At 37.7% G+C, this 12,167-nt stretch overlaps 1 protein-coding gene across 3 annotated transcripts in view; it reads right to left on the bottom strand.

Annotated features, from left to right (window-relative positions):
- Window positions 1-12,167, bottom strand: part of dse (dermatan sulfate epimerase) — a 37,372-nt gene that overhangs the window by 14,974 nt on the left and 10,231 nt on the right. For all 3 annotated transcript variants that reach the window (XM_006626163.3, XM_069196278.1, XM_015355250.2), the window contains one exon: window positions 7,864-8,117. In XM_006626163.3, the coding sequence (XP_006626226.2) occupies window positions 7,864-8,117 (254 nt within the window). The remainder of the gene's footprint in view (window positions 1-7,863; window positions 8,118-12,167) is intronic.

The following is a 12,167-nucleotide window of genomic DNA, read 5'->3' as shown; positions in this document are numbered from 1 at the left end:
ACAGAGCAATGCATGAATTCCACAGATTGTTACCAGAAAAAACAAAACCTTGAACTTTAGATAAAGGAAAAATTACAAAATCGGCTTCAGAATGGAATTTTTTTGGAAACAGATACAAAAAGGAATTTTTAAGATTGAATATACCGTATATTGTATATTGCCAAAAAAAATCAATTCTGAAGCCGATTTTGAGGCAAATAGACACTTCTGGAGTGCAGAAATACATACGATCACATACTGTATCTTTGCCTTGCAGTGGAAAGTACACAACAATGAAAATACATTCAGAAAAAGCTGACAACATGCTGACAACAAAAAGAAGACAACACATTTCTTTTCTTGTTTGTTTTCAAACAAACTGGCTATGGAAAAAGCTCATAGAAAAAGCTGTCATTCAGCAAATTCTGACCATTTGGGGATTTAAAAACTCTCCTCTCTATAGTGTGGTTATAAGGTTAATTAAGTTTTTAACTTCTTTCTCTTACGTACTGTACTGTACATACCAAAAAAGTGCGAAAAAACACATTAACCGTTAATATTATAAGAAGCCTCTCTAGGACTGGCAGTAGAGAAACGCAACAGTAAAAAATAGTACATAATTTATTCTTTTCATTATTTTTTATTTATTTGACATATTTTGGGAAGGCCGGGAAACCATTCCAGGTCCTGTCTTCAGAAAAAGTCATGGAGTTTTTTTTTATATATACTTGTTCAATCACTCTTAATTTTTATCCAAGATAGCAGACATTTTAGAGAAGACCTAGAAAGAGACAGTTACATCCTAGGTGTGCCACAACTAGGGAAACTGACTTGTGAAGAACGACAATAAAATGCTTGTTGTTTTAGTTTCTGTTTGTTGCTGGATATTTCTTTCTAACATGTGTACTGAGTAATATTACCTTTATAATTATAAAACAGACAAATACAGAATCTGAGACAGGATGTCCAAGGGGTTCCCTTGAATTCAAAACCCCAACCAGGCCTGCACTGTACATATTTTCCAAGATAATTCAAGATATTAAAGGGCACATCCAATCCAGGAGGACACTGACCTTGGGTTCCATTTAAGGGAGGAGGTGTACAAACATGTAACCAAATGATTGAAGAACACGTGCTCTACGCAGCAGCCCTCTCATCGCCTCGGGGATGGCCTACAGGATTTATAACCCAGAATTTCCTTTCCCTTCTTGGCACTCTTCTGCAAATCAACACCCACCAGCACTATTCTTCCACAATATAATGATGCTTATTATAGGCGACAATGAAACAAAGTGCGAAAAGTAATTAAATGTAATCTGGCTGTTCCAGCAAGGAGGGGATTACTGCTTTTATCACCAGTATAAAGTGCTAGTCATCGTAGTGGAAGGTGTGGACAAAGCCGTTCTATAGTGGAATCTGGAAAACACCTAACCAAAGCCTGAGGTTTAGGTTTACATTTAGCACAAAACTGTAACAAGTCTGTAATGACAATTCATTACAAACTCAGCCCGAGTTTCTTTCCTCCCCCTGCCCCCAGTTTCAATACATTCCAATCTTTATGTCTGAAAGGTTTTCTGATTTAATAGTACAGCCTATAAATGAGGGCTTAAAGCTTCGCTAATGCAACCCAGCAGAACATATGGGATCCAGCGTCCTGGATTGACCTGCACCAACCACAGCTGGAGATCAAAACCAACTGCGGGCCCCTAATCCACACTGCCCAGTAATAAGCCTTTTTTTTAGTCCTTTGAAGATAATGAGTCACAAAAGACCTACAATCAGTTTGCACCCAAGAGTAACAGGCCCTAATTATTCTCAAACACTATAATGAGATATATCCCGATTTGTTATGGTCATGCTGTGGGCTTAAAGCTCTTAGCAGCTGGAATGATCAACACTAAACCTTGACGGCTCTTCTGCACTAATTGTTAAACTTTATGCAGTATTCATAGAAGTAAACAATCTATTATCTACAGCATTTTCTTAACTGTACAGTTGTCTTGTAGAAACGTGCAGGGGCATGTTGTAGAGGAATTGCTGGAATTCAATTACTCCCAGGGCTGCAGGCCAGTATTTTAGTCTTAAGTAGTGAATTGTGACTCAGTATTATTTCTTGAGCAGCGGTTGTGCTAAAAAAAGTAAGCATGTAAAAAAGTAAGCATTTTTTTAACAGGCTTGTTGAAGTGGTTTCTCTCAAGGCCTTTTAAGGGTTTACTTTTACACTTTACATGAAAAAAAGCTATTCTTTGGCTATGAAACCATTTAATGTTTATAGGTCATTACAGATTTAAAAACATTCAAATTTAAATGGTGCTTAACACTAGTTAGTAAAAGGTGATTCCCACCAGTAATGATGTTGTAGTAAATCAATGTTCTATCCAGGATCATTGCAAGTGGTTGCTCATCTCAATGACTGCAGTTATTTTTAAAGGTGCACTTTGCTGTACACACCTTCCTCTTCTAATAAAGAAGTGTTTGATCTGAAAGTTTATTCTCCCATGCTAAATTATAAACACAGTTTTGGGGAAAATATATTTTTTTCACTAAAAACATCTGGAACCAGAATGAAATTCTGCTTACCGCTGCTAAATCTACCAATGTACAGTAGATCGTAATATCTTATCGAATTCTGAATGATGAATTCATCTAATGAAGCTCAAATCTGAGGGTGCTATTACACTTTGTGCCATGTCAAAGAGAATCAGGTTTCTCCTTTCCAAACACATCTAGAACAGGTTCAGCCCAGAATTAAAACCTCTGTTACCTATTTCATGCTTTCCCCTTCAGCAGATGTTCAGTACCATAAATTTAGTTTCTTCAGCCTTTACAAGTGATTTTGTTTTTGCTAATCCTCAGGAACAGTGCGGGCCCACTCATGAAAGGGCAGGGAGGGGCACCTGAACGGAATGACCCTTCTCTTAGTTTGGTAATTCTAGCCAGTCGAATCTACTGCACAAATGAACATTTGCTGTAGCGGAGTTGCCAACTAGAGAAACACTGGAGTGAAATGGAGTTTATTATTAAAAATATAGAGAAGGCCGAAGAGATCTGTACCCAAACTACCCCCATATCATGTGTTCCTGAAGGCACAGGGCACAACTGGGGGAGTCTTGTCAGGGAGACCCGTTATTTAACATCTCCAAGTAGCCAAATGATTTCTGTGAATAAACTTCATGTTAATCAACAATGGTCGAGATTCTTTCAATTATCCTTCCAAACAGTATCCCAAGACACATAATCATCTACTGGAGGTACAGGATGTGGCTTTTTCGGGAAGCAGTGATCACCAGTATCCTGTACGAGGACGTCAACAAGTGGGTATGAAACGAACAGACCAGTATTCTGCGTCAGAGGTGAAAGAAAAACTTATTCACTTTGTAAAAAATAAATCACTTTTGCACCTTACTTTTGTTGTCACGCTTCCTAAGTCCCTCACCAGAAACCCACCTGCAGCCAAACCCAACCTCAATGTTACACCTCTTTTCCAATTAGACACCCGGGGTCGTAACAGATACATTTCAGGGTTTAAGGTAGGCGTCGGCAAAATCCGGCCCGCGGGCCAAGTCCGGCCCGCTGAACTTTTCTGACTGGCCCGCAGCTCATCACTGTTTGAATCTCGGGGGTCACCTTTTGCATCAGATATTGAAAATCTTCAGTGGCTCTGAAGTGGCTCCTACTGTGATTGGCTCAGCAAATGACATCTAGTGTTTGCTATCTCGTTTGAAAGCAGGTCATGATTTCAATCGGTTCTGAAAGTCATAACTTACAAGAGGCTAACTGTAAGATATTCCTGCCATGTTGAAAAAAAGAAAGATTGATGCGGAGGGTCAGAAATTCAACGACAAGTGGTCAGGAGAGTACTTTTGTGTCCCCTGGAAAGAAAAGGTCATGTAGAATGTCTTATCTTTCAGGAAACAATCGCCGTGACAATACAATAAAAATGGCCCTGCGAGACAAAACATCAAGCAAAGTTTTTGTAATACACAGGAGACGGATGGAGGGAAAAATTAGAACAGTTGGAAAAGTCGCTTCAGGGGCACCAAAAACTGTTCAAGAGAAAATTCGTAGAAAATGTTGGGGCTACCCGAGGTAGTTATCGAGTATCACAGCTTCTAGCAGCAGCTGGCAAACCCTTCGCGGACGGGGAGTTTATTCAGCAGTGTGTGCAAGAGGTCGCGGAGGAAATGTGCCCGGAGAAACGCGACCTATAAACCTAGTTTATCAGATTTCACTCCAGTGGCCCAGCAAGGTTTTAGTGGCCCTTGCTTTAGTCTGCCGACCCCTGGTTTAAGGGAATATCCTACACTGACAGGCTGAAGAAACTGAATTTAGTCTTGAACAGAGAAGACTACAAGTGGACTTGTAACAAGTATTTAAAATCCTTAAAGTGAAACATGAAGCAGAAGAAGAATCTGAATGAGATCTGTAATCAATAAAGTTCCAGCAACCGAAGGATCTAGATGGACCTACTGCTCTCCTCTTGATTATAACCTTCCTGATGCTCTATGATCCAACATAGTTCATGTAGCTTTAAGTGTTCTTGAACGTTACAGGTCTTTATAAGAAACTGTAGATCTTCATTTCTTATTTTTTAAATGAAAAATTTAGAATGATTCAAAGCAATCACAGAAGGAATGTGGCGTTTATGCTTACTCAACTTCAGCACAATAGTTTCATTTATGAACCTTGTGACTAACACGACTTTTGACACAGAAACGTTTAAACAGAAACCAGACTAACCACATTAATTAACAGTATATTGCATTTAAGGGTATTACAACCTATTTTTACCATTACAAGACATTTCCTTAGAACTTGCCTTACTCTCTTCAAGTACATAAAAAATGTAACTTCCCTGCTGTTATGCAATTTTAAGCATTGTTTTCTTTTAGCTCAGATTCTACGTCTCTGGGGATACAGCTGTCTGATCAGGTTATTCGAGGGAAACACTGCAATGTGGAAGAAATTTTGGCTGTTTTTGTTTATACAGATCTGCCATTAAATCACGAAGAGAAGAAAAGCCTCATTCAAGCATGAGAACTATTCAGTCTAGGCAGCTGGACAAGGAAGAGTATTTTTAATCCAATCCTTCTCACCACAGCCTCCTGAGTGGCTCCACAGGCAAAAGAGCACCATTGAGCAGAGTCTGAGGCTTGGGATTGCCCAGGCATGTACAGTCGGCTCTTGGGCAAACCCGCTGACCTCAGCGGCCTCCCTCAGGTCTCCTGCTAGACTGCAAAGAAGCCTCTGTGCAAAGAGGGGTCCTCCCAGCTGTGCTGCATCTTCCCTACAGGGGAATGTGCTTGAAGGCCACTGGGTCGGAGGAGCATGCCTCCACACTACCCCCCTGCTCTCCTGTGAGAGGTCACAGCGTTCACGCCTGTTAGAGAGATGTGAAAAGCACACATCTGATAATCCTTGAAAGACATTGCGTGGTATGGGCTGAAGACGCGTTTCCTCTGAATCTTAAATTCAACTTAACTGGTTATGTGATTCTGCAAATACTGACAGACATCCAGTCTCATTGCGTGTAGGATTCCCTGCTTTAAGGACAAAAGAACTTCATTCATTGGGTCTGAGACTTAATGACGCTACATGGATCAAGAACAGCACTGCAGAACACTGGAGAGCACAATGTGATACTCCAAACACACAGGTAGCTGGCTTGAGTGACAACCCCTGTTACAGTGATTTTTCAAAGGTTTACATAATATTTTACTAAATTCCTTCCTCTGAGATGTCTGTAAAATTACATTCTACTTGATTTTTGATCATAAAAAGAGATACAACACATACAGTGTGATCTGGAAAAGAGATCAGCAATGATTAAGATGTGGTGCCAATTTATGTAATGCAATGTCAATGCCTTCTATTTGATGTTCAAATGTGTTTAAAATGTGTACAGAAGAAACATTCAAATGTTAAGAAGAAATGGTTAAGAAAGAATGAAGTCTAAGGTGAAGTGAGTCATTTTCAACACTCATTGGGGGTTCAAAGATGCAAGACTATCAAGTTACTCAAAGAAAGAATTTGCAACACTTTGAAAAATAAAGTTAACCACATACTGAAAACTGCTTAACTGAGAATTTCATAACATAGTCATCTGACAGGCTAGGCTAGAGTGATTTTTTTTTTTTCATTATTCAGACTTATATTATATTAGCTTCTGAAACTGTTTTACCACAGTCTAACAAAAGGACTGCTGAAATTTGGAACTTGGTACTTCCATTTTCTACAACTGTTTCTTTTCATTTAGTGGATTAGGGTAACAATTCCAGTTTTTGATAATACCAAAAATATTTGTTTGCCAATATAGACATGTGTAAGTAGACCTTCAGAAAATGGATTATATTCTGGCCTAACATTTCTCTTTGCATTTATTAATGCAAACAAAACATCTGTTGAACATACCTGACAATCTTCACACAAAACCATACAACCACTTCCACACCCATACAACACAAATACAGTAGATTTGCTTCTTTATGTGTGAGGGAATGTAGCAAAGCAAACCTTCCTGTAGGATACAGTAGGACCATGTCAAGAAAACTCTCCTGGCAATAAGCAAATCTCAAGTTCACCACAGAACAATAGTGAGCAGCCTGGGCAAAAATTAACTTGCCACATAAATACATTATCTTGATCCTACCAATTTTCAGTCAGGATTTACTGAGAAAGATTTTGGTTCTCTGAATGGCATCCAGACAAGACACAGATAATGTGGATCCCTGCTTCATCATTCATCATTGCAATAATTCTATTGAATACTGATTTTTACCCCAGAATATCTCAAAGTACTTTAGATACCAGAGGGAACCCACTTCACCCACCATGTGCAACAGGCCATTATATACTATACCAGCAGTCCCACTGCAGAGCAGATCAGGTAAGGAATTGGGGAATGGCATCACCAATCAGACTGATTCTAAAACTCTTCTAATTCTGCTCTCCTTACCCCCAAGCCCGTCTACATTGTATGGGTGACAGGGCCTTCTCCTGTTATTCCCCCAAGCTCTGGAACTCTCTCCCAAAGGATATCAGAGAGTCACCTTCTCTAAACTCCTTCAAATCCTCAAAACCTTCTTCTTCAGAAAAGCCTTTACATAACTGGTTCCATTCTTCACCCCTCTGCTTTTCTTAGTACCACCATCCACGGTCTCCTCTATATATTGTAACTGTGTTTTATCTTGTGTATTCTTCTTATTTATTGTTGTTGTCATCCTGTAAAGCGCTTTGAGAAGCCACCTTTAAAGGTGCTATATAAAATAAAGTTTATTATTATTATTATAAAACTTGAATGGAATTTAGCCACCGCCCAATCAATGGTATTCAATGGCAATTCATTCAATGGTAATCGGAAATCAATCCACACTGAATTCACTGAATCCGTGGAATGGCTTTAAAATCCAAACAGCTGCTATAACTTTAGAGTTTTTCCTTAAAACCGAACTGTGTCATGAGCCACATTTTGCCACAATCTGTGCTGTTGCAGGATTCCAATTTTTATATAAATTTGGACAGTACAACAACATGACGTACTATATATATTTAATATGTGGTTTCTTAATTTCACCCTTTCAACAAAAGATGAACACAGTTAATTAAAAAACACACCAATATAGTCTATAACTGAAAAATAAAAACAATATCTATGTCTAGCAGAAGTATCACAAATGAAATCTGCAGTAATGGTCAGAACTGATATCCCCGTCAACATCTTTCTGCGACATCGTCATCCGAGACGACCAGCGATTTGCCCACACCATATTTGTCAAAAGCTAGCATGCGTGATAGCGTGATAGCGTTCTTTGATATCTTCTTTGAAAAGGAAAACACACTTCAGAGTCAGCAATTCGACAGAACACAGCCCACCAGAACACTCACCCTGGTTCATGAGAACGAGGCTTCCAGTCAGGAGGGCCACACAGTTAGTTGGCTGGTGATTGTGAAGGTACTGGAACCCCCAGCCCCGGTTATAGGACTTTTCGTACATGTACCTAGAGGTGTTGGCGATCACCTGCAGGAAGCGCTCCTGCTGCGACCTGCTCAGGTCGCCGTACAGGAAGTCGTAAGCAGTAGCAAAGCCAACGAGAGAATGAGCAAGAGGTACCTCATCCCAGGGGGCGTCTTTTACCAACCTAAAAAAAAAAAAAAAAAAAAAGAAGATCACGTAACTGTTTACCACGATGTTTATGAAGAGAGTTCGTTTCCCAGCATGCATTTCATCATTACGATTTTCATCATAGAGGACATTCCAGCTTATATAATTCATCAGGCAGGCTGAAGGACCCTAAATCCCTTCAGTCTAAAAGGAGATAGACAGGAGATCCAGGTATATACTGTACAATTCTAACGGACAGGGACAAGTGAAGTGACTATTTCGTACTCAGTAATGAAGCTAAGACGTGGAATCACAACTGGAAACTCAAAGAGAATTCATTCATAGAGAAAATAGAAAATGTTTCTTTATACAGTATATCTGGATCAACTTCTTAGGCAGGTGAATGAAGCCCAACCTTTGGGCTCCTAAACTCCAAAGATACTAAAATACTACATGAGAAACACAGGCCCTATGTCCTCCCCTTATTCCTTGTGTTTTCATTAATATTCATGACCAAATAACACTGTAATAGGAAATTGCACTGTTTCATGTTCAAAATCTATACATTATAGGAAATAAAATTTAGTTTTCTCTGCAATCTATTATATTGTTCAAATTTAGTTTGTTGCTGAGTAACAGATAATTACATGCTGACAAGTAATATAAAACCTTTTAATTTGCTGCTGAGCACTGCTTAGTGCCTCATGCAACCATATTTCTCAAGCATCAAAGCAGGATTTGTTAATAATTATTAGCTGGCTTATGATACTTTCTGGCTAAAAGACTAAAAAACCTTTATTATGATTTCTAATAGAATATGCATAATTTTATGTAAATAGTAAATAATTCATAATGCATAATTAAGAATTCAGTATTAAAGGGGGCAGTGCACAAGCAGAAATTCTATATTGCAATGCTTCTCTTGACCAAGGCACAAAAAAATCCCAATACAATTCAGGAAAACATCTGTTTCACACATTACTCTAACAACAAAGTGTACAGCAATGTGATCTATGTACTCAAAGCCATTGCCATGTACAGTATAAGGGAAACGATAAAATCAGTCTTCACCTTGGTGTAATGGAAAAAATAAGTGGTACCTTTGCATATCAATGTTTGGATTTTTATGTAATTAAAAAAAATCTTTGGGAAACATAATTTAGATATATCAAATATTTTGCAATTAGAACTAATCTCCTTGGCTTTCCCAGGCCATAGTTACAAGATACAAACTGCAAGAAGGAACATTAAAAAACACTAACAAACAATGCTCATATGTGATGTTTAGATGACAAAAGTGTATATACTGTAGCTTGGTTTGGAATTGTTTAATAGTAAGTCTGTATTTAAACCTCTGAAATGAAAATGTGCAAATTATGAACACAGCAAAGATAGTGTATTGCTTATGTGATTCTTTTCAGGAATAAACATAAAGAGACTGTGTCAGAGTGAAACTGATATCCAGTATCAAAACCATTTTCAACACACAGTCCTTCCTCCAATTAGCACCAATTCCTGGACAGATACTGAATCTGGCATTTCAGTATCTGTCAGAGGTTACGTTACAAAAGACTATGTACAAACAGAGACAATGGCACATTTGTGACAAACTGCTCATAAGAAAAAAATACACGAGAGAAAGGCATTGAAAAGAGGATTGTCCTTAGAAATACAGTATTTCGTATAGAACACCTGTTTTATCCACCCATCAACTAAAATCACAACTCAAACCCAGCCTGCCATTTTTCAAAATCTTATAAAGACTATTACAAGAACCTGTTTCCTGAAATAATCATTTTAACTTTTATAGAAATAATATGTATTCTGTATTATAGGACAATTACAAAATTTGTCCAAACATATATACGTGTTTACAAAGTATTCATTTGGACAAATAAGGAACAAGTGAGCAACAGGGCAGTTAAAAAAGATGTATTAGAAAGGTTTCGAAAACAAAGTATTGCAAGCACAGGCAAAAATATATTAATATGGCTAAGAGAAAGGAGGCTTAATAAATATTAAAGTTATTGCATTGATAAAACAGCAAAAACCATCAAGGATGTAGTACAACATATCTGGCACAAATACAGTGACAATGGGATAAACATTTAAAAATAATTAAAGGAAAATGGTCGATTTACTAAATGTGTATTTTACTCAGGTCAAGTCAAAAATATGCTTCAGGCAGTGGAAGGACAAAGCTCTGGATTTAATTGTATTAGCACAGAAAAAGTGGAAGTGTTTCAGATAATTGAAGCAATAAGATGAATAAATCTCCAATGGTACCTTACCAATTGTACGCATGGAAATGAGAGAGTTTAATTAGAAATCACTGACACAACTCTTGCAACAGTCTCTAAACACAGGTACAGTACTTAGTAACTAAGAACTACAGAATTGCTAATGTAGTGCCCATCCAAAAAAACAACAAGAAAACAGGAGGACTTCTATTACATGCAAGATAACTAGAACTACTGTAATGTTGTTTGAACAAGCAACCTCAGTAATCAATACACCATATCATATGCTCTACACGTATTTAGGTTCTCAGACAGCTTTTTATAAAGTTTCCCATAAAAAATTAATTCCTGAATTGCAGGTGGTTGGCATTCGAAAGTGTGTAAGTGTTGGGATTGGATTGAGAAATGGTTATGAACTAGACAGCAAAGGGTTCAGATAAAGGGGGCATACTCAAATTAGTGTGATGTAATTAGTGGAGTACCACAGGGATCTGTAGTATGATCACTATGCTCTTAATTTATATTAATGATCTAGACTTGGAATAGTTAGTAAACTAGTCAAGTATACGGATACTTAAATTCACACTCGTAAACAAAAACGCTTCTCTACAAGGGGCTAATTGTATTGTCACTAGAATAATGCTTACCAAGTTTGAAATTAATTGGTCAAACAGTTTTTAGGAGCAGTTGGGGGTATAGAGATGCCCTGTCTTATTCTATTGTACTGTCCTTCTCACTAGAATGACACTTTCCAAGTGTCACCTAGCACATCATGATCTGCTGCAATCATAACAGTCTTGCTGCATCATATTTGACATTAAGGTAGAAACCTGAAGCAGGTTTGAGTGCTGATGAAACCTGCCAGATTTTAAGCTAATTAGTACAGCTGTTTCAGGGTTAAAGGTAGTTTGAATTCTGTGTAAAAATATCAGACATCCACCTCGGTTGACACTGGAAACCAATTTTCATAAACACTCCTCTTGTTTGTAATTACACCAATTACTTTGGAGCTATTTGGACAAAATGTGAGCAAAAAATGTTTGCTAAACATGTTGTTGTTCGATGAATATTTTATGACCCATTGTGTGAGTGACATTTTTAGTAACAAGGGACTGTAGACTTGATAATGTAATGTCCATCCAAAAAACAATGAGAAAACTGAAGTAATTATAGCCCAGTATGGCTGACGTCTATTACATGCAAGATAATTGAAACTATTATAGCAATTAAACTAGGAGAACACCCTACTGTACATTGTTTGAACAAGCAACCACAGTGATCAATACACAGGGTGTATTTAGACTTTCAGATGGCCACTGCACCATTCTAGGAGCAGTACTGCAGAAGATTTGGCATGATTGTTTGAGATCAGTCAGTGCAGGAGTACTCAGAAGACCTTATAAATGTTTCTGAAGAAGAGGGTCAGATAATGAACAATTAACATTTTCATAACATATATCTGTTTTTTAGCAGACAATGCAAAAATGTCTTTTTTGTAAACAGTTGCTGGCATTTAACATCATTCTTCGCATTTCCAAATTGAAGATGGTCAGTGCCAGTAAATATGCATTATTTCATTTTAATACATTTAAACTGTAAGAGAGAGGGGAAAGGTGAATTCTTATTTATGAATCTTTCCAACTACCCACTCAAAAATGTAATAGGCATATATCTACAGAAACACAAAATACACTTTAAGCAACACAAGTGTTGCTAATCTAGAGAGGCATCTATTAAGCAGTTTTTTTCTGTTTTATCCCATTTTCTGGATGTTACCACTGTCCTTAACAGTTCTCCATATACAGTAGATTTATTGAATGAGATTATATAAGGGTTATCAGATAGAA

The sequence above is a fragment of the Lepisosteus oculatus genome, chromosome 2, assembly GCF_040954835.1.
Source record: "Lepisosteus oculatus isolate fLepOcu1 chromosome 2, fLepOcu1.hap2, whole genome shotgun sequence".
Classification (NCBI taxonomy): domain Eukaryota; kingdom Metazoa; phylum Chordata; class Actinopteri; order Semionotiformes; family Lepisosteidae; genus Lepisosteus; species Lepisosteus oculatus.
Note: the sequence above shows the minus strand (reverse complement) of the source record. Positions and strands in the feature narration are given on the sequence as shown.